Source organism: Anolis sagrei, chromosome 6, assembly GCF_037176765.1.
Source record: "Anolis sagrei isolate rAnoSag1 chromosome 6, rAnoSag1.mat, whole genome shotgun sequence".
NCBI classification, from domain to species: Eukaryota; Metazoa; Chordata; class Lepidosauria; order Squamata; family Dactyloidae; genus Anolis; species Anolis sagrei.
The window spans coordinates 8,537,539-8,560,875 of NC_090026.1; the positions used below are offsets into that span (position 1 = coordinate 8,537,539).

Below are 23,337 nucleotides of genomic sequence, written 5' to 3' on the forward strand. Positions count from 1 at the left end.
GGGACAGACCTTGGGAAACTACAACTCCCAGGATCTCCATAGCATTTAAAGTTTCAAAAAACCGCATTCATTCTACATGCACAAGAAAGGAGGGCAAACTCAACCAAACACATTGGGCAGACCTTGGGAAACTACAACTCCCAGGATCTCCATAGCATTTAAGGTGTCACAAAACCGCATTCATTCTACATGCACAAGAAAGGAGGGCAAACTCACCAAATCACATTGGGCAGACCTTGGGAAACTACAACTCCCAGGTTTCACTAGCATCGAACCATGGCAATTAATGAAAGCAAGGTCAAATTGCATTGGTTTTAGTTAGACCTCCAATGGGGGAAAATAAGTTATCTTTTTAGAAATCATGGGCAGACCTTGGGAAACTACAACTCCCAGGTTTCACTAGCACTGAGCCATGGCAATTAATTAAAGCAAGGTCAAATTGCATTGGTTTTAGTTAGACCTCCAATGGGGGAAAATAAGTTATCTTTTTAGAAATCATGGGCAGACCTTGGGAAACTACAACTCCCAGGTTTCACTAGCACTGAGCCATGGCAATTAATTAAAGCAAGGCGAATTTGCATTGGTTTTAGTTAAACCTCCAATGGGGGGGGGGGGGGAGTAAGTTATCTTTTTAGAAATCATGGGCAGAACTTGGGAAACTACAACTCCCAGGTTTCACTAGCATTGAGCTATGGCAATTGATTAAAGCAAGATCAAATTGCATTGGTTTTAGTTAGAATGGCAATTAATTAAAGCAAGGTCAAATTGCATTGGTTTTACTTAGACCTCCAATGGGGAAAAATAAGTTAGAAATCTTGGGCAGACCTTGGGAAACTACAACTCCCAGGTTTCACTAGCACTGAGCCATGGCAATTAATTAAAGCAAGGTCAAATTGCATTGGTTTTAGTGAGACCTGCAAAGTGGAAAAAATAGATATCTTTTTGGAAAGGGGAACTAACATGGAGCAGGGACTCATCCAGGGTTGCAACAGCCTTGTTGCTTAAGCTCACATCCTGGATAAACTAGTTTCAATGGGAAGTCTCGCGAGATCTAGAGCTGCCGGGCTTCAACTCCCGTTCCCTCCTATTTTGGAGAAAAACCGGCGCTGACCACCAGAGGGCAGCCGTGAGCCTTCCTCGCTTGGTTGCATTGCCTCCTGGCTTGACTTCCTGCTTGCTTTGAAAGAATTGCAACATCTTCCTTGGTGAGACTTTTTTGGGGGGTTCCATTGTGGGGGGCATATATTTTGCTGAGATATCGATGCAAAAAAGCAGGAGAAGAAGTAAATATTAGCAGGAAAGGGTGCAGAATGCAATGCCAGAACTTTGGGTGGGGTGGGGGGAAAGCCCTTTTGGACTACAATGACCAGAATCCCCCTTTTCATAGAATCATAGAATCATAGAATCAAAGAGTTGGAAGAGACCTCATGGGCCATCCAGTCCAACCCCCTGCCAAGAAGCAGGAATATTGCATTCAAATCACCCCTGACAAATGGCCATCCAGCCTCTGTTTAAAAGCTTCCAAAGAAGGAGCCTCCACCACACTCCGGGGCAGAGAGTTCCACTGCTGAACGGCTCTCACAGTCAGGAAGTTCTTCCTAATGTTCAGATGGAATCTCCTCTCTTGTAGTTTGAAGCCATTGTTCCGCGTCCTAGTCTCCAAGGAAGCAGAAAACAAGCTTGCTCCCTCCTCCCTGTGGCTTCCTCTCACATATTTATACATGGCTATCATATCTCCTCTCAGCCTTCTCTTCTTCAGGCTAAACATGCCCAGTTCCCTAAGCCGCTCCTCATAGGGCTTGTTCTCCAGACCCTTGATCATTTTAGTCGCCCTCCTCTGGACACATTCCAGCTTGTCAATATCTCTCTTGAATTGTGGCGCCCAGAATTGGACACAATATTCCAGGTGTGGTCTAACCAAAGCAGAATAGAGGGGTAGCATTACTTCCTTAGATCTAGACACTATGCTCCTATTGATGCAGGCCAAAATCCCATTGGCTTTTTTTGCCGCCACGTCACATTGTTGGCTCATGTTTAACTTGTTGTCCACGAGGACTCCAAGATCTTTTTCACACGTACTGCTCTCGAGCCAGGCGTCACCCATTCTGTATCTTTGCATTTCGTTTTTTCTGCCAAAGTGGAGTATCTTGCATTTGTCACTGTTGAACTTCATTTTGTTAGTTTTGGCCCATCTCTCTAATCTGTCAAGATCGTTTTGAATTCTGCTCCTGTCCTCTGGACTATTGGCTATCCCTCCCAATTTGGTGTCGTCTGCAAACTTGATGATCATGCCTTCTAGCCCTTCATCTAAGTCATTAATAAAGATGTTGAACAGGACCGGGCCCAGGACGGAACCCTGCGGCACTCCGCTCGTCACTTCTTTCCAAGATGAAGAGGAAGCATTAGTGAGCACTCTCTGTGTTCGTCCACTTAACCAATTACAGATCCACCTCACCGTAGTTTTGCCTAGCCCACATTGGACTAGTTTCCTTGCCAGAAGGTCATGGGGGACCTTGTCGAAGGCCTTACTGAAATCCAGGTACGCTACATCCACGGCATTCCCCGCATCTACCCAGCTTGTAGCTCTATCGAAGAAAGAGATCAGATTAGTCTGACATGACTTGTTTTTGATAAATCCATGTTGACTATTAGCGATGACTGCATTTGTTTCTAAGTGTTTGCAGACCACTTCCTTAACAATCTTTTCCAGAATCTTGCCCGGTATCGACGTGAGGCTGACCGGACGTTTTGTTAGAGAGTTCTGGGAATTGTAGCCCCCAAATCCTATTTGCCAGGTTGTGACATTGCATCTCTTTGGCATCGTGCAGCCGAAGGACATACTAGATAAGAGTTCTGGGAACTGTCTAAGAAAGTAACTTTTCCAAAGTTTGGCTTGAGGTTGAATCTTGCAATGACCAAGGATTTGGGGAAGTGCAATCCAAAATGTGTTCTGACATTAGCATGGCTTTTCTCTTGCATTGCATAGTTGAACATCTTGTTGGAAGGGCATGATGGGAGTTATAGTAATAATAATAATAATAATAATAATAATAATAATGGGTTGTTGTAGGTTTTTTCGGGCTATATGGCCATGTTCTAGAGGCATTCTCTCCTGACGTTTCGCCTGCATCTATGGCAAGCATCCTCAGAGGTAGTGGCTCTCTGAAGGAGGTTCATCCTCACTACCTCTGAGGATGCTTGCCATAGATGCAGGTGAAACGTCAGGAGAGAATGCCTCTAGAACATGGCCATATAGCCTAAAAAAACCTACAACAACCCAGTGATCCTGGCCATGAAAGCCTTTGACATGCATCACAAGCACGGCTGGCGGGGACGAGGGACAGGGCCTTCTCTGTGGTGGCCCCTCGGCTGTGGAACGCCCTTCCCATGGACATTAGATCAGCTCCTACGTTAATGGTGTTGGAACAGGCATTCGGATAAACAGTGCAATGAATACGATGAATATAGGAACGGAATTATAGACGACGACTTGGATCACGATTCTAGTTACGAGACGTTAATGTGTTGTTATTGATGTGTCATTACTTTGTATAATATGCTCTTAATGGTTTTTAAATTGTATATTGTTATGATTGTCTTTTTGCTCTTGTTGTGAACCGCGTTGAGTCGCCTACGGGCTGAGATACTGCGGTATACAAGCAAAGTAAATAAATAAATAAATAAATAAATACAATAATAATAATAATAATAATAATAATCTTTATTTATGTCCCGCCACCATCTCCCCGAAGGGGATTCGGGGCGGCTAACATGAGACCAAGCCCAAAAATAATATAGCAAAGTTAGACACAAAACAACAGAAAAAAAATCCATTACAACAAAATACATAAAGTAACAAAATAAAATAAACCGTGCAAAATAACATAATAAAAATCAAACACAAAGGGCGGTCCAAATGCAATTTAGCAAAGGAGGAGGAGAGGGAGGCAGTGCCCACAAATGGGGGGATGATGACACAAGGCCTAGGTTTTAATCATTGCTGGAACAATTGCAATTGCTCCTTGCCCTGCAGAGCAGAGTCCAAAAAGAGGACTGCACCAGAGGTGATGTTCCCTCGCGTTTTCTCTTCCTTTGCTGCCGTCCCGCAGGCCAGGCAAGCCGCGAGCCGCTTCGTCAGGATGAATGCCACCAACGCCAAAAGCCGCCTCGCCAATAAGGTCGCTTTGGTCACCGCCTCCACCGAAGGGTGAGTCCTGTTCACGGTTGACTTGTGATTAAAAGCACTCTGCAGTTCCCCAGAGGCACTCTTGACTTCCCTGGGTGTATCTACACTGTCAAAGTAATGTGGTTTGTACCCGCAATGCTATGGAATATTGGGATTTGTAGCATAGTGAAGCAACAGCAGGGAAGACTCAAGCACTTTACACTCTACCAGAGACACTTTTTGCTTTCACTGGGTATATCTACACCAGTGATACCTCCAGATGTTTTGGACTTCAACTCCCACAATTCCTAATGGCCGCAGTGAGGGCATTGGTTTCCAGGTGGAAGGCTTGACGCACCTTCGTCTTGGCACGCTTCTCTCTTTCGCCCTCCATTCGTGTCTCTTCAAATTCTGCAGCACTGCTGGTCACAGCTGACCTCCAACTGGAGCGCTCAAGGGCCAGGGCTTCCCAGTTTTCAGTGTCTATGCCAGAGTTTTTAAGGTTGGCTTTGAGCCCATCTTTAAATCTCTTTTCCTGCCCTCCAACATTCCGTTTTCCGTTCTTGAGTTCGGAGTAGAGTAACTGCTTTGAGAGACGGTGGTCGGGCATCCAGACAACGTGGCCAGTCCAGCAGAGTTGATGGCGGAGGACCATTGCTTCAATGCTGGTGGTCTTTGCTTCTTCCAGCACACTGACATTTGTCCTCTTGTCTTCCCAAGAGATTTGCAGGATTTTTTGGCGGCAGCATTGATGGAATTGTTCCAGGATTTGCATGTGACGTCTGTAGACAGTCTACGTCTCACATGCATATAGCAGGGTTGGGAGGACAATAGCTTTATAGACAAGCACCTTGGTCTCCCTACGGATGTCCCAGTCCTCAAACACTCTCTGCTTCATTCGGAAAAATGCTGCACTCGCAGAGCTCAGGTGGTGTTGTATTTCAGTGTCAATGTTGACTTTGGTGGAGAGGTGGCTGCCAAGGGTGCGGAAATGGTCAACATTTTCTAATGTGACACCATTAAGTTGTATTTCCGGCATTGGAGAGGGATTGGCTAGTGACTGCTGGTTTTCTTGATGTTCAATGACAGGCCGAGCTTCTCTGCAAAGGTGTTTAGAGTGGCTTGTAGGTCTTCTGAATGTGCACAGATGACGTTGTCATCAGCATACTGGAGTTCTATAACAGATGTTATTGCAATCTTGGTTTTGGCTTTCAGTCTGCTGAGATTAAATAGCTTAGATATCATCTGCATATCTAAGGTTGTTAATGTTTCGTCCAGCAATTTTCACTCCAGCCTTGGATTTGTCAAGCCCCACACATTGCATGATGTGTCCTGCATACAAGTTGAATAGTTTGAGTGAGAGTATACAACCCTACTGTACGCCTTTCCCAATCTTGAACCAGTGTGTTGTTCCGTGGTCTCTTCTTACTGTTGTGAGAGAGATAAGGTAGCTTGATCTCCGCATACCACCAAGAACTTGACACAATTTATTATGATCCACACAGTCAAGGCTTTGGAATAGTCAATAAAACAGAAATAGTTTTTTTTTTCCTGAAACTCCCTGCCTTTCTCCATTATCCAGCGGATATTGGCAATCTGGTCTATCGTTCCTCTGCCTTTCCTAAACTCAACTTGTACATCTGGCAACTCTTGCTCCATGTATTGCTGGAGTCTTCCTTGCAGGATCTTGAGCATTACCTTCCTGGCATGTGAAATAAGGGCCACTGTATGGAAGTCTGAGCAGTCTTTCGCATTTCCCTTTTTTGGTATGGGGATATAAGTTGATTTTTTCCAGTCTGATGGCCATTCTTGTGTTTTCCATATTTGCTGGCATATGGCATGCATCACCTTGACAGCATCCTCTTTCCAGACTTTAAACAGTTCAGCTGGGATCCCGTCATCTCCTGCTGCCTTGTTGTTAGCAATGATTCTTAAGGCCCATTCAACCTCACTCCTCAGGATGTCTGGTTCTAATTCACTCACAATACCGTCAAAGCTGTCCTTAATATTGTTATCCTTCCTATACAGATCTTTGTATAGTCTCGCCACCTTCTCTTGATCTTTTCAACTTCAGTTAGGTCCTTGCCATCTTTGTTTTTGATCATGCCCATTTTTGCCTGAAATTTACCTCCGATGTTTTTAATTTTCTGGAAGAGGTCTCTTGTCCTTCCTATTCTGTTGTTTTCTTCCACTTCCATGCATTGCTTGGAGTTCCTCTGTGTTGAGTGTTGTTCTTTAAATTTCTGTTATGATTTCAGAGGTTTTTTAATATTAGTATTCTTGTCTGGAGTTCCCCTGTGTTTGAGTGTTGTCCCCACTAAGAAAATCAAACAAATGCTTTGTTCAGCAAAGGACAAGAGGGATCCTCTCACTTCTGCAGGAGTCTACTGTATCCCATGCAGCTGTGGACAAGTCTACAGAGGGACCACCAAAGGCAGCAGCATTGCCCAAACACGCATCAAGGAACATGAAAGGCACTGCAGACTACTTCAACCAGAGAAGTCAGCCATAGCAGAGCACCTCATGAACCAACCTGGACACAGCATTTTATTTGAGAACACAGAAATGCGGGACCACTCTCACAACCACCATGTCAGACTAGACAGAGAAGCCATTGAAACCCACAAGCATGTGGACAATTTCAACAGAAAGGAGGAAACCATGAAGATGAACAAAATCTGGCTACCAATATTTAAAAAATTCTAAAATCATAACAGTATATAAAGAACAACACTCAACACAGAGAAACTCCAGACAAGAAGCAATCGGGGACAGCTAATCACCTCTCAACAAAGGCTTTCCCCAGGCAACAACAAGCTACACCTAAAAACTATCAGGTCATCAAATGCTAATCAAGGTGGCCAATTGAAACATTCACACCGAGCTCCAACAGACAAGAGTTCTTTCTTCCTCTCTGGACATTCCACAGATAAATAAATCCAATTTTCCTAGTTGCCAACAGATCCAACAACCTCTGCTATAGATGCAGGAGAAACGTCAGGAGAGAATGCTTCTAGAACATGGCCATGCAGCCCAAAAAACAACAACCCAGCCATATTCATTATCTGCAATATCTGAAACAAGACTAAAAACATGGTAAAACCCGCACAATTCCATAGCATAGAGCCATCTCTGTTAAAGTATCACACTGCATTTGTTTGAGAGTATAGATGCATTCTCTGTGGCTGCCCCAGGATGAAAAAAGCAGAGCGTTGGCTCAGGGAGAGGCATAAAACAGAGGCCTTGGGGCTAATCTCTAACTCAAGTTAAACCCACCAGCTAATCTCAGCTTTTGATTCTTGGAGCTTGTCACAAGAGGTGTCTTTTTGTTCCTAAATTAGATCCCCTTGTGCTTCTCACTAAAGACTTCAGGCTTTCGGAGTTCAGATTTGAGTGGAGAAGCCTCCAAAGCATCAGATTAAAAGTCTTAATGTATTCTTCCCAATTTTGATCCGACTCTGCTTTATGTTTTGATGGATAAGCAGATTTATCAAGGTTTTTCCCCCCAAGTCTTGTTAATTCTCATGGTATTTAATGCACACCTTATCTTGGGATTTGTTTGAAAAAACCCAAAAGATCACCAGGGAGGATATCTAGGGATGCTTAACACAATTTGACACCACTTTAAAGTGCCATGGCTCAGTGCTATGGCATTCTGGGAGTTGTCAGCCCCTTCCACACAGCTGTATAAAAACCACATTGAACTGGATTATATGGCAGTGTGGACTCAGATATTCCAGTTCAAAGCAGACAGTGTGGATGATCTGCCTTGATATTCTGCAGATCATCATAAACTCCCAAGTTCTGTCCAGACAGGCATTATATCCAGTCAAATCACCCCCAACAGATGGCAATCCAGCCTCTGTTTAAAAAGCTCCAGTGAAGGAGACTCTACTGCAGTGTTTCTCAACCTGGGGATCGGGACCCCTGGGGGGGGGTCACGAGGGGGTGCCAGAGGGGTCGCCAAAGACCATCAGAAAACATAGTATTTTCTGTTGGTCATGGGGGTTCTGTGTGGAAAGTTTGGTCCAATTCTATCGTTGGTGGGGTTCAGAATACTATTTCATTCTGGGTGAACTATAAATCCCAACAATTACAACTCCCAAATGGCAAGGTCTATTTTCTCCAAACTTTAGCAGTGTTCACATCTGGGCCTATTGAGTATTTGTGCCAAGTTTGATCCAGATCCATCATTGCTTGGGTCCACAGTGTTCTCTGGATGTAGTTGAACTACAACTCCAAAAACTCAAGGACAACGTCCACAAGACCTTCCCAGTGTTTTCTCTTGGTCATGGGAATTCTGTTTGCCAAGTTTGATTCAATCCCATCATTGGTGGAGTTCAGAAGGCTCTCTGATTTTAGGTGAACTATAAATCCCAGCAACTCCAGCATTACCAAATGACAAAATCAGTCACCCCTAACCCTACCAGTATTCAAATTTGGGCATATTGGGTATTTGTGCCAAATTTGGTACAGTGACTGAAAATACATCCTGCATATCAGATATTTACATTACGAAGTAGCAATGAAAATAATGTTATGGTTGGGGGTCACCACCACATGAGGACCTGTACTAAGGGGTCGCGGCATTAGGAAGGTTGAGAACCACTGCTCTACTGGAATCCCACAGAGCAAATATTTCACATATTTCATGCTGGTTGTTTCTTTCCTTGCCCATTTCTTTCTAGAATTGGCTTTGCGATCGCTCGCCGCCTGGCCCAAGATGGTGCTCACGTGGTTCTGAGCAGCCGGAAACAAGCCAACGTGGACCGGGCCGTGGCCGAGCTGCGAACGGAGAACCTCAGCGTGTCGGGGTTGGTGTGCCATGTGGGCAAAGACAAAGACAGGCAGCGCCTAATCGAGACGGTAAGAATAGAGTGTCTTTGGCAGCATGGGCAGCATCTGCACTGTAGGATTCATGCACTTTGGCACCACTTGAACTTCCATGGCTCAATGCTAGGCAATCCTGGGAGTTATAATTGGGTGTACTAGTACTTTTTTGGCAGAGAAAACAAAAGACCTGTTAAAACTCCAACTCCCAGGTTTCTCATTACATTGAGCCATGGTAGTAAAAGTTATACTGGGTCAGGAAAGGCTGGGCCTTATTTAGGGCAGCTCCTTTCCAGCCACCATTATCTGAAGATCTTTCTCCAGACCTGTTTGTTTATAATATAACTAGCTGTCCCCTGCCACGCGTTGCTGTGGCCCAGTCTCGTGAGCTGGAAAATAAAGTAATGAGAAAGTGTTGGTTTCTAATATATGTAATTTCTCCATGTTTGTGGGTAAACAGTATTTCTTGCTGTTTCTTTGTCAGTGTTAATGTGGAGATTGTATGGTTTGCCTACTCTGGAACATACAACATATAATTGTCTTTCTTTAGGGGGTCACTTTCAAATCTATGATACTATCTCTGTGTGTGTGTGAATCATATCTATCTATATCTCTGGCTGGATGGCTCTTTGTCAAGAGGGCTTTGATTACGTTTTCTTGCCCTAGTGAACAGAGTTGGACTCGATAGCCTTAAGTATTTTCTATTGGTCTGTGTGGGAAGTTTGCCCCAATTCTGTCGTTGGTGAAGTTCAGAATGCTCTTTGATTGTAGGTGAACTATAAATCCCAGTAACTACAATTCCCAAATGTCAAGGGTCTATTTTCCCCCAACTCCATCTGTGTTCAAATTTGGGCATATGGAGTATTCGTGCCAAGTTTGGTCCAAATCCATCATTGTTTGAGTCCACAGTGCTCTCTGGAAGTAGGTGAACTACAACTCCCAAACTCAAGATCAATGCCCACCAAACCCTTCCAGTATTTTCTGTTGGTCATGGGAGTTCTGTGTGCCATGTTTGGCTCAATTCCATCATTGATAGAGTTCAGAATGCTCTTTGATTGTAGGTGAACTATAAATCCCAGCAACTACAACTCCCAAATGACAAAATCACAATTTTTTGAGTGATAGTCACTCCTTGTGTGGTGAGACGTTTTGTTGCCAAATTTGGTGTGATTTCGTTCATTGGTTCTTTTGTTTTTAAGGCACTCATTATGCACAGAGCATTTATATAGATAGATAGATAGATAGATAGATAGATAGATAGATAGATAGATAGATAGATAGATAATAAACTTTATTTATATACCGATCTCCTTGAGGGGACTTCCAAGTAACATCATCAATACATACAAAGTAAACAACATAACCATAACATTAACAAAACAATATAAACATAAAAATTGTTGCCATAACACATATATATTAAAAGTTTACCTCTTTTAGGGCTTATGCTTAGAGCTGAACATTATCAGTGAAAGCTTAAGATTGTGATATCAAAAGATTGTAAGAGTTCTTGCTAATGTTGCTGTCGTTGCTTTGCTTTTAGGCTCTTGAGCGCCATGGAGGGATTGACATTTTGGTGTCTAATGCAGCTGTGAACCCCTATTTCGGCCCCATCCTTGACACGCCAGGAGAGGTCTGGGACAAGGTGAGGATGATGATGATGACGACAACGACGATGATAATAATGCATTAATATAACAACAGCAATAATAATAATAATAATAATAATAATAATAATAATAATAATAAATTGAAGTTGGTAATAATAGTCTGACTTAGCTACGGTAGTCCATGCTCTTGTTACATCCTGTTTAGACTACTGCAAAGTGTTCTATGTGGGGTGGCCTTTGAAGACTGTTCGGAAGCTGCAAATAGTCCCAACGCACTGCAGCCATGTTGTTAACTGGACGTCGCAAAGGGAACATACAACCCCCCTGTTCCGGCAACTCCACTAGCTACCTATTAGCTACCGAGCATGATTCAGCTTGACCCCACTTGAACTGCCATAATTCAATCATGGAATCTTGGGAGTTGTAGTTTGGTTTGGCACCAGCACTCTTTGAGAGAGAATGCTAAGGTCCTTATAAAACTACCAGTCTCAGTATTCCATAGCATTGAGCTACAGCAGTTAGAGTGGCATCAAACTGCATTAATTCTCCAGTGTAGGTGCACCCAATGAATGAAGGACCTCATTACCTCTGAGGATGCTTGCCATAGATGCAGGCGAAACGTCAGGAGAAAATCTGCCTCCAGAACATGGCCATATAGCCCGGAAAAACCTACAACAACCCATGGATTCCGGCCATGAAAGCCTTCGACAATACAATGAAGGAGCTGCTTTTGAAGCATGTCTTCTCTTTACTTGCTTCTGTATTTGCAGATTTTGGATATCAACGTCAAAGCTGCTGCCATGCTGATTCAGTTGGTGGTGCCTCATATGGAAAAAAGAGGGTGAGTGCACAAGACGGGCATTTTTCTTGGTATTTTTGCAGATTTGCTAAAATACGAGTGTTGAATGAAAAGTAATGCCTCCACTTTTGTTACTAGGTGTTGGATGGAAATACTTTAATAAACACAGGAATAATCCTTAGAATATGCTCTTTAACTATCACTATCCACCTTTCCACATAATCACCAGACAATTGGATACATTTCTGCTAACGATGAGCAAGTTTTCTGAAGCCGTCATGAAAGAAGTCGACACTGTTTCCATAACCTATTGTGCACAGATCTTCCGATAGCCCAGCAAAGCAATAATGTGGCCCACACGTTCTTGTGAATTGCCGATTATGCTTGAAATTTCTCTCTGAGTGATACGACGATCGTCCTGAATCAATCTGTCAACCTTTACTTGTGAAACTCAGTAGTTGCTGTCACAGGACGTCCAACTCTTGGTTTGTCACGCAAGTCAGATGTTCCCACCTCAACATCTTTAAACTTACTCACCCAACGACGCACAATACTCACATCAACACAATCACCATAATCAGCTTGCATTCTCTGATGAATCTCCTTTGGGGTGACACCTTTTGCTGTCAAGAATTCAGTGACTGCATGTTGCTTAAGTCGCATTGACCGACCATCTGCGCAAGGTTTCATACTTCACACTTTAACAACACAACCGTTCAGTGCTAAGGTTTCTTGCCAAAATGGAACTGCGGAGGAGAGTCTACTGAACAAGCCAGTACCAGCCGCATACCAGTACTGCCATCTGTTGAGAAGTTACGAAGGTGGAGGCATTACTTTTCATTCAACCCTCATAGTTCCAGATCCAGCTTTTGCTCTGTTCTTTGTTGGATAACCTTAAAGTTCTTCTTGCATGCTTTCCTTCTTTCCTAACTTTTCTCTCTTCAGTCTAAGCAGATGACTTTTCCAACACCCATCTTTCCCTCCCACTATTGACAAATGTTTGTTACTAGACTAACTTTTGCTGTCAGCCATTATGTGTCCGTTTCAGAGAAACAGGCATTATATATTTTACTAGCCGTCCCCTGCCACGCGTTGCTGTGGCTCACTTGGAGGTTCTGTGTGGGAGGTGTGGCCCAATTCTATCGTTGGTGGGGTTCAGAATGCTCTGTGATTGTAGGTGAACTATAAATACCAGCAACTACAACTCCCAAATGTCAAGATTCTATTTCCTCCAAACTCCACCAGTGTTCACATTTCGGCATATTGAGTATTCTTGTAGAGTTTGGTCCGGATCCATCATTGTTTGAGTCCACAGTGATCTCTGGATGTAGGTGAACTACAACTCCAAAACCAAAGGACACTGCCCACCAAACCCTTCCAGTATTTTCTGTTGGTCATGGGAGAACAGTGTGCCAAGTTTGGTTCAATTCCATCATTGGTGGGGTTCAGAATGTTTGATTGTAGGTGAACTATACATCCCAGCAACTACAACTACCAAATGACAAAATCAATTTTTTTTAAGTGAAAGACATACACTGGTTGTTAGGTGTCTTGTGTCCAAATTTGGTGTCAATTCGTCCAGTGGTTTTTGAGTTCTGTTAATCCCACAAATGAACATTACATTTTTATTTATATAGATTGTTTTGGGTCTCTTTTTAGCGAGATAAAGTGAGGCAGAAGTAAATGTAATACATCTTATATCTATACATATAATAAAAGTGAAAATCTGTATGTGTGTATGTGACAGGGGTGCCCACTTTCACAGACTGGCTCCTGCCTCCACAAACAACTATAGCCCACAGTGATAGGAAGACACCAATGGCATTGCAGGCTATAGCGAATGCCACATCCCAGTGTTCCTTTCTCTCTCCATTGGTGTGGAATTTGCATGATCCCACTCACTGCTTCTCTCTTAACCCTTTCCTATCCTTTTCTGTGGCACACAGCAAACAGAGGGATTGATCAGCAACTAAACATATTGGAAGGGGTTGGGGGGTGAGTCAACATGATGGAAGTTGTAGTTCACCTTGCATCAAGACACAGCACTGTGACGCCACCGACAATGGGCCTGGACCACATTTGGCACACAGAACCCCTCTCCTTGTGGAGAGAAAAAGTGGGGTAGACATAAACATCATCCTCATCACTGTGTTTGACGTGTGGTAAAAAGTTAGGTTTTGGAATAAGTTTTCCCAAATATTTTTGAGCCAAATGCAAAAAGACTCTCTAGAAAGCCAGTTCCATCTTGTCTCCTATGCTATGCTAATAATATAATATAATATAATATAATATAATATAATATATTGCATATATATATAATATTTATAATATTATAATGTAATATAATATAATACTAATAATAATATGATATTATAGTTACATATTATATATTACATGTAATATTACTAATAATGTTACAATATAATGGTATAGTACAGTATAGTAATATATAATACTGATATTGTACTATGCTAATCTATATAAATAAAAATGTAATGTTTGTTTGTGGGATTAACAGAACTCAAAAAGCACTTAACGAATTAACACCAAATCTGGATGCAATATACCTAACAACCCTATGTATGTCCTTAACTCAAAAAAATTGATTTTGTCATTTGGGAGTTGTAGTTGCTGGGATTTATAGTTCACCTACAATCAAAGAGCATTCTGAACCCCACCAACGATGGAATTGAACCAAACTTGGCACACAGTTCTCCCATAACCAACAGAAAATACTGGAAGGGTTTGGTGGGCAGTGTCCTTTGGTTTTGGAGTTGTAGTTCACCTACATCCAGAGATCACTGTGGACTCAAACAATGATGAATCTGGACCAAACGCTACACGAATACTCAATATGCCCAAATGTGAACACTGGTAGATTTTGGGGAAAATAGAATCTTGACATTTGGGAGTTGTTGTTGCTGGGATTTATAGTTCACCTACAATCACAGAGCATTCTGAACCCCACCAAGCAATAGAATTGGGCCAAACCTCCCACACAGAACCCCCATGTGGGCCACAGCAACGCATGGCAGGGGACGGCTAGTAATATAATATATTGTATGTATGTATATGTTGTAAGCTGCTCTGAGTCCCCTTCGGGGTGAGAAGGGCGGCATATAAATGTCGTAAGTAAATAAATAAATATTTCATTGATGTTTCGTAACCTCTAATAATGTGGGCAGGGATATGTATGAAATAGAGAAAAAGAGGGGGAAATAAGGCTACGCAAAAAGGAAAAGAAGAGGAAGGAAGGAAGGAAGGAAAGAGGTAGCGCACTCCAACTAAATTATCTCCTTTTCCCCCTTCCTCTTGTTACAGAGGTGGCGCTATTGTCCTGGTCTCCTCCATTGCAGCCTATTCCCCTTTTCCGGTGAGTCGGTTGCTTCCTTCCTCCTCTGTGTTTTGAGGAACTGCATCATGTGGTCTAAGCATGAAATTCAGGCTGGATCTACACTGCCTGGGCCAGGCTTTAGCACAGCAGGTTAAACCACCAGCTGCAGGAAACCTTGTCAGTCAAAAGGTTGACACTTTGAAGCCCAGATAAGGGTGAGTTCCTGGCCTTTAGCTCAGCTTCCAACTACTTAGCGGTTTGAAAGCAAAGTGTGAGTAGTTAAATAGGTACCGCTTAAAAGCGGAGAGATATTTTAAGGCACCTATAAGGAAATTTATTTATTTATTTACAAAATTTATATGCCACCCTTCTCACCCCAAAGGGGACTCAGAGTGGCTTACAAGATATATATACATTCAATATATTATATTATTAGCATAGTACAACATCAGTATTATATATTACCTTGATCTAATGCTGGCAATTAGATCAAGGAGGAAGTTTACAAACAAAGCTCTTCAGCAGGGAAGATGGAGCAACAGCAGCCCCTAAAGGCCGGCAACAAGCACAGCCTCCAAAATGCCGAAGCTGGGGCAAAGCCTATATATACCTCTATCTATGTACAGTTGTCTATCTTGTTTGTATATAAACAGCATTGAATGTTTGCCGTATATGTATGTTCTGTGATCCGCCGAAGGGCGGAATATAAATACTATAAATAAATAAATAAATAAATAAATAAATAAATAAATACCAAGTCAAAGCAGATAATCTTGAAATTTACATGGCAGTGTAGATGGGGCCTCATTTTTGTTTCATATACATCCTACATAATACTAATATTATACATACATGTAGTATTATGTATAATATTGCAGTATAGTGGTATAGTACAATATAGTAATGTATAATACTGATATTATGCTATGCTAATATAATATATTGTATGAACATTTAATAATATCGCAATATACTAATAATACAATATAATTATATAGTTTTATATTTTATATTGCATGTATTATTAGGAATAATAGTGCAGTATAGTGGCATAGTACAATATAGTAATGTATAATATTAATGTTGTGCTATGTTAATAATATAATATATTGCATGTACATACAATATATTATATTATTAACATAGCACAACATCAATATTATATATTAATATTATATATTATAGTCCCCTTCAGGGTGAGAAGGGTGGAATATAAATGTTGTATGTATATACACACACACACACACACACACACACACATCTCCTGAAGGTAATTTAATACAAAATGCTTCTGATCATTTAGTGCATAAAACAAAGGTTAGGTACATTGAACCTTCAGAAAGCCAAGATGATACAAACCTCATTTAGTAGAAGCTGCAGAAGAGACTACATCCTCCTTTACCCAATGGATAAGTTATTTTTTTCTGATACTCATTGCCACAAGATGCTGTGGTAACATAGCCACCAGTTGAGATGGTTTTAAAAGGATGCTGGATGAATTTTTTGGAGGATTGGTTTATTGGTGGCTTTTAGTCCTAGGGGCCTAAATGCTCATTTACTTTTTGGACCGGTGGTGTAGTTGGCTGGGGAGTATAATTATCATTATTGTAATAGTTTGTTCAACTAGATCTAGAAGAAAGGCTCAAAAAAGGCTCAAGATGGCTTGAAGGCTGGGGCCTAAAGTAACTCAGGGTAGGATGGGTGATGTAGTCTGTAGGAACTCAAGTTGGGGAAATGTCAAAGCCAATGGTCTTCACTCCTTTCTAGGGTTTGGGTCCCTACAATGTCAGCAAGACCGCTCTTGTGGGCCTCGTACGCAACTTTGTCCCTGAATTGAGCTCCCGAAAAATACGCATCAACTGCCTGGCGCCCGGCTTGATCGAAACCAAGTTCAGCTCAGCGGTAAGTTCCAGAAGTTGGAGGAAAGAAGCAAAGAGTTATGGCTTGTTGTTGTGAAATGTTGACCTTCCATGGAAACCACTGAATGGAAGAACTTCTGTGGTTTTATCTACACAATAGAGTTAATGGAGTTTTACACCAGTTTAACTCTTATAACTCAATGCTTTGAGTTGTAATTTTACAAGGTCTTCTCTGACACATGCCTCATCAAACTACAACTCCCATGATTCTATAACATTGAGCTTTGGCAGTTAATGTGTTTTGAAACTGCATTAAGCCTACAATATAGATGCACCCTTAGAAGTTGGTTGCAATAGGGGTGGTAATTCTTGTATTAATAAAGAGAGGAAACAAACTGACAAGCATGTTCTCGTTTCAGTTAAGGGAAGATGAAGCCACACTGGAGAAAACAATGGAGTCCATGAGGATCCAAAGGTAACCTTGTCTCCATGCCACCTAGCTATCCAAGTGTGACTTCCATGGGATTGCTTCTGTGATGATTTAGCAGAGTGAAGCTATACGGCTCCGGGCCAGCATACCTGTCCGAACGTATCTCCTCCTACGTTCCACCTCGGAGTTTAAGAACTTATGGGGAGGCCCTGCTCTCAGCCTCGCCTCTGTCTTAAACACGTTTGCTGGAGATGAGGGACAGGGCCTACTCGGTGGTAGCCCCCCGCCTGTGGAATTCACTTCCCAGGGAAATGAGGGCATCATCATCCCTCCTTGCCTTTAGAAAGAAGGTTAAAACGTGGATGTGAGACCAGGCCTTCGGGCAATTAGGTTAAAGGACAATTGATAATGTCCTTTAATCTAATGGGTGTTTTGTTTATTTATAAGAATATTTTGAAAATTAATTGGCTTGGAAGTGGATTTGGATAAGTTAAGCGGAGTACTCAATAGTATATGGCTAGTTAAATAGCTACCAGAGTGGTTATAGCTCAATGGACTGTAAGTATACTGTTTTAATTTTTCTGCCTTAATGTTTATGTTTTTCAATTGTTATAATTGTTGTTTTGTATTTTATGATGCGGCATTGAATTGTTGCCAATTGGAAGCCGCCCTGAGTCCCCCGAGGGGTTGAGAAGGGTGGGGTAAAAATGTTCAAAATAAATAAATAAAATAGAAGGGACAGTGGCGCCCATTGAGGAATAGGACCCATGTTTTGCTAGCACTGGTATCTCCAGTTGAAACACAAGACCCTTGAAAGTGACAGTGCTGAGATTGATGCATCCTACTCATGATCTGTATAAGCTTTGGATGTTTATCTAAATCTGTACAGTGCTGAATTCCGTATCTGTGGGGGATATGATATGGGACTTGCAGTGGAAACATAAAACTATGAAATGAACAATTTCAAATGGAAGCGTACTACAGAATCTTATTGGAAGATCTAGAAAATCCTTAGGAAGAATACATCTTTAGCATTTAGCTCTTACTGCCTATTACAGGGAAAACCAGCTGATCCCTAATCCATCTAAAACACAGACATGCGCCTTTCACCTTAAGAACAGACAAGCATCCCAAGCTCTGAGGATTACCTGGGAAGGAATCCCACTGGAGCATTGCAACACACCCAAATACCTGGGAGTCACTCTGGACCGTTCTCTGACCTACAAGAAGCACTGCCTGAACATCAAGCAAAAAGTGGGTGCTAGAAACAACATCATACAAAAGCTGACTGGCACAACCTGGGGATCACAACCAGATACAGTGAAGACATCCGCCCTTGTGCTATGCTACTCTGCTGCTGAGTATGCATGCCCAGTGTGGAACACATCTCACCACACTAAAACAGTGGATGTGGCTCTTAATGAGACATGCTGCATTATCACAGGGTGTCTGCGCCCCACACCACTGGAGAAATTACACTGCTTAGCCGGTATTGCACCACCTGACATCAGCCGGGAATTAGCAGCCAATAGTGAAAGAACCAAGGCAGAGACATCTCCAGCTCATCCCCTGTTTGGGTATCAGCCAGCACGTCAATGACTTAAATCAAGACATAGTTTTCTTAGATCTACAGAGACACTTGCTGGAACACCTCAGCAAGCGAGAGTCCAAAAGTGGCAGGCCCAAACCCAGCACCTCAATCCATGGGTGATACCAGAGGAGAGACTCCCCCCTGGGCACACAGAAGACTGGGCGACTTGGAAGGTGCTGAACAGACTGCACTCTGGCACCATAAGATGCAGAGCCAACCTCATGAAATGGGGCTACAGGGTGGAATCCTCGGCATGCGAGTGCGGAGAAGAGCAAACCACTGACCACCTGCTGCAATGCACCCTGAGCCCTGCCACATGCACAAGGGAGGACCTTCTTGCGGCAACACCAGAGGCACTCCAAGTGGCCAGATACTGGTCAAAGGACATTTAATCAACTACCAAATTTGCAAAATCTGTGGGGGGTTTTTTGTTTTTTTTCTTTTTCTTTTTAATCTGTGTGTTTGCTTTGCTCTGCTAGAACTGTAATACAATGGTATGGTTGCTGGTGACACAATAAATAAATAAATAAGCATTTCTAGGTTCTTTATTCTGACTGGTCAGCATCCGCCGAAAGGATGCCATACAATCATGCCAGAAGACCTACAAAATGCCTATATAGGACACCCCTCTTGCATTTCTAGATCCTCCAATGTGACAATCTCCAAAAGAAGCCTGTTGCTGAATTATGCTGCAGGGCCTAGAACATAGCTAGAGATAATACATCTGCAGTGTGATTCTTTGGTCAGACTTGTGGCATAATGTAAAATAAACCACGTGTAGTTCACGTTTGATCAGCTCACACACTGCCTTACCAAAGAAGGAAATTATGCCATGCAGATGAACAGTAAAGAACAAGTAGTTTACTCTTCATAATTCAGAACTACATACTGTATGTACAACGTGATCAGTTGCGTCAACTCACATAATGTCCTTTAATGAGAGATCTAAAATGGTCTTTTTTTTGTTCATGTGGATAAACTCCTTCAGCAGTTCATGAACCAAGATTATTATTATTATTAGTAGTAGTGGCGCAGTGGGTTAAAGCACTGAGCTGCTGAGCTTGTTGATCGAAAGATCGCAGGTTCGATTCCGGGGAGCGGCGTGAGCTTCCGCTGTCAGCCCTAGCTTCTGCCAACCTAGCAGTTCGAAAACATGCAAATGTGAGTAGATCAATAGGTACCGCTCCGGCGGGAAGGTAACGGCGCTCCATGCAGTCATGCCAGCCACATGACCTTGGAGGTGTCTACGGACAACACTGGCTCTTCGGCTTAGAAATGGAGATGAGCACCACACCCCAGAGTCAGATATGACTGGACTTAATGTCAGGGGACTACCTTTACCTTTACTAGTAATTGTAGTATTAACTCAATGTTTTAATTGTTGTTTAAATATTGTTTACGTTTTTATAATCTAATTGATAGTTATATGTTATTGTTGTTTTATGTTAGGTTGCATATGTATGTGAGGCATAAATATGTTAGAAACTGCTTTGAGCCCCCTCCCCAACGGGGTGAAAAAAGCAGTATACAAGTGACGTAAATAAATAAATATAAATAAAACAGGATTCTCTCAGAATCCTGGTTTCTTGTTCCATGTGAACCCAGTCTGTGAACCTCCTAGATGCTGTTTCCTTTACTCTAAACTCTTGGAGAACCGATTAATAACGGTAGCAAAACAACAGTTATGAAGTAGCAACAAAAATAATTTATGGGGGTCACCACAACATGAGGAACTGTGTTAAGTGGTTGTGGCATTAGGAAGGCTGAGAAACACTGTTCTAAACTCTTGGAATACCTTTTTTTTTTTTCTTTCCCCCTCTCAGGGTTGGACAACCATCCGACTGTTCCGGCATCGTTTCCTTCCTTTGTTCGCCAGATGCTGACTATATTACAGGAGAGACGATAGTGGTGGCCGGAGGTGCACCGTCCCGTCTCTGATGGGAATTGTGGTCCTCCTGTGGACATGGCACACGCTTTCACCAAGTGCTTCTGAAAGTCCAGGAATATATAATATAGGGGAGCTTCATGTTGGCTAACAAATCTATTTGAGGGGATGCTTATGAGTATGAAGGCTGTCTTGTCTTTGAAGCTACCAGAAGCTACCAATGGGAGAAATCCAGGATCTCATTTTGGAGAGATAGAAGATGATGATGAAAGCTGTAGGCTACAAGATCAAAGTCTATACCTTCTTTAAAGGGCTCTTGTGGTGCACCTGTTTGGAATGAGGATTATCTAAAGTGGGGTGGGCACAATATATTGTCCAATTTTCTACTCTCAGAAGGGTCAGAATGGGGCGGCAGAGGGCTGTAAAAAGAGCCTTAGGGTCACATAGGGCCCTCTTAGTGCTCCTCTTACGCACGTAAAGCATCGGTGCCATTAAGGCAAGTATGTGTAAACCCAGGCCAGGAGGCCAGATGCAGCACCTTGGGCTCTTTTCTCAGGCACTCCTCTCTCTCACCATCATTTCCATCTCTCTTTCCTTCCTCCTTCCCTGCCTCTTTCTCCTTCTCGTCCCCCTTTTGTCCTTCCTTCCTCTTCCCTTCCTCGTTCCCTCCCTCCCTTCTCTTCCTTCCTTTTTGTCTTTCCTTCCTTTTCTTTCCTCCCTCTCTCCCTTCCCTGCCTCTTCCCCCTTCCCTCCATTCTCTCCTGTCCTTTCATTCTTCCTTTCTTCCTTTCCTTCCTCCTTTCCTCCCTCCCTCTCTCCCTTCCATCCTTCCTTCCCTTCCACTCTTTCATTCTTCCCTCCCTTTTCTCTTTCCTTCCTCCTTTCCTCCCTCCCTCTTTCTCCTTCTATTCCTCCCTTTCGTTCTTTCTTCCTTCTCTCTTTCCTTCCTCCTTCCCTCCCTCTTTCCCCTTCCCTTCTACCCTTTTGTCCTTCCTCCCTTTTTCCTTCCTCCTTCCCTCCCTTCCTTCTCTTCCTTCCCTTTTGTCTTTCCTTCCTTTTCTTTCCTCCCTCCCTTCCTTCCCTGCCTCTTCCCCCCTCCCTCCACTCCCTTCTGTCCTTTCATTCTTCCTTCCTTCCTTCCTCCTTTCCTACCTCCCTCTCTCCCTTCCATCCTTCCTTCCCTTCCACTCTTTCATCCTTCCCACCCTTTTCTCTTTCCTTCCTCCTTACCTCCCTCTCTCTTTCTCCTTCCATTCCTCCCTTTTGTTCTTTCTTCCTTCTCTCTTTCCTTCCTCTTGCCCTCCCTTTTGTCCTTCCGCCCTTTTTCCTTCCTTCCTCCTTCCCTCCCTTCCCTCCCTCCCTCCCTCCCTCCCTTCCTTTTTGTCTTTCCTTCCTTTTCTTTCCTCCCTCCCTTCCTTCCCTGCCTCTTCCCCCCTCCCTCCACTCCCTTCTGTCCTTTCATTCTTCCTTCCTTCTTTCTTTACTTCCTCCTTTCCTCTCTCCCTCCCTCCCTTACATCCTTCCTTCCCTTCCCTTACACTCTTTCATCCTTCCCTCTCTCCCTTCCATCCTTCCTTCCCTTCCACTCTTTCATCCTTCCCTCCCTTTTCTCTTTCCTTCCTCCTTACCTCCCTCTCTCTTTCTCCTTCCATTCCTCCCTTTTGTTCTTTCTTCCTTTTCTCTTTCCTTCCTCCTGCCCTCCCTTTTGTCCTTCCTTCCGTCTGTTCGTCACCGGGAAGGCAGTTCTCCTAGCAGAGAGTGCTTGCATGCAGCCCCCAAGTTAGAAAGTTTGCCCATGCCTGCATTAAGGGCTAGTTGGAAAGAAAAATAATATTTCTTGGCTAGAGAAGGCGGGAATTGAGGATGGTATGTATTTATGGGATCACAAAAGTGTTGGGGCTCTGAAAGCTTTTGGGGAGTATGGATGCTCTGTGGTCCTCCAATGAGTAGGACAAAAAAAATGTATCATTTCTCTGTGCCTTTCACTTCTTTTCTCCTGAACCAAATAAAGCTGTCTCTTTGAATGAATCTTATGTGTCTCTCTCTTTGGGGGTCTGGGAAGGAGGGAAGGGAACCCCGCTTTCATGATAAGATTCAGGAGTCGTGCCTGACTTGATAGCACAATGTCTTCTTTCCTAGGCTGCCTTTGCTCACATCCATCGTGTTGGGCAAGAGGGCTTAATAACAAAAGACCCTCCTCAAAAATGTTAATGACCTCTGATCTGGGAGTTGTAGTTCACCCTTATCCAGAGAGCACTGAACGCAGCCGATGTCAGATCTGGACTAAACCTGGCACACAGACCCAACATGGCCAACTTTGAATACTGGTGTGGTTTGGGGTGATTGGCCCACGATTTTGGGAATTGCAGTTCACCCACATCCTTATGTATTTTCTAATGGGAGCATTCATTGAAAACAACTGGAAAAACTGGCTCTTTCCCCTAAGAAATAGAGCTACAAATTACCAAACTGATATTACCTAACACTCCAAAACAAACTTCCTTTTTCAAATAACCTGGGGGGGGGGGGGGATGACCTTCCCGTTAGGAAGTTGTAGTTCACCCTGCATCCAGAGATAAGACCAAACCTTCCAAAACAAACAATGCCTTTCTCTAGTCAACCAGACATCGCTAGATCCCCAAGCTAATATTTCTATAAAACAGTGTTTCTCAACCTGGAGGTCAGGACCCCTGTGGGGGTCACGAGGGGATGTTAGAGGGGTCGCCAAAGACCATCAGGAAACAGTATTTTCTGTTGGTCATGGGGGTTCTATGTGGGAGGTTTGGCCCAATTCTGTCATTGGTGGGGTTCAGAATGCTCTTTGATTGTAGGTG

The 23,337-nt window shown here is 43.0% G+C and overlaps 1 protein-coding gene across 1 annotated transcript; it reads left to right on the top strand.

The window, feature by feature from the left end:
* Window positions 1–1,109: 1,109 nt before the first annotated feature.
* Window positions 1,110–22,531, top strand: LOC132777618 (dehydrogenase/reductase SDR family member 4-like). The gene is made up of 9 exons (XM_060780001.2): window positions 1,110–1,205; window positions 4,034–4,207; window positions 8,854–9,031; window positions 10,539–10,640; window positions 11,376–11,446; window positions 14,726–14,777; window positions 16,506–16,640; window positions 17,017–17,072; window positions 20,442–22,531. Exons 2-9 carry the CDS (start codon window positions 4,068–4,070, stop codon window positions 20,554–20,556), a joined length of 849 nt encoding a protein of 282 aa, XP_060635984.2. The 5' UTR covers window positions 1,110–1,205; window positions 4,034–4,067; the 3' UTR covers window positions 20,557–22,531.
* Window positions 22,532–23,337: the final 806 nt, after the last annotated feature.

What these genes read in the sequence shown, in the direction of transcription:
- LOC132777618 (XM_060780001.2), top strand. Translation starts at nt 4,068, where the DNA reads ATGTTCCCTCGCGTTTTCTCTTCCTTTGCTGCCGTCCCGCAGGCCAGG. An exon ending in GTCACCGCCTCCACCGAAGG is followed by an intron (nt 4,208 to 8,853) that starts GTGAGTCCTGTT and finishes ATTTCTTTCTAG; the next exon opens with AATTGGCTTTGCGATCGCTC. An exon ending in CAGCCTATTCCCCTTTTCCG is followed by an intron (nt 14,778 to 16,505) that starts GTGAGTCGGTTG and finishes ACTCCTTTCTAG; the next exon opens with GGTTTGGGTCCCTACAATGT.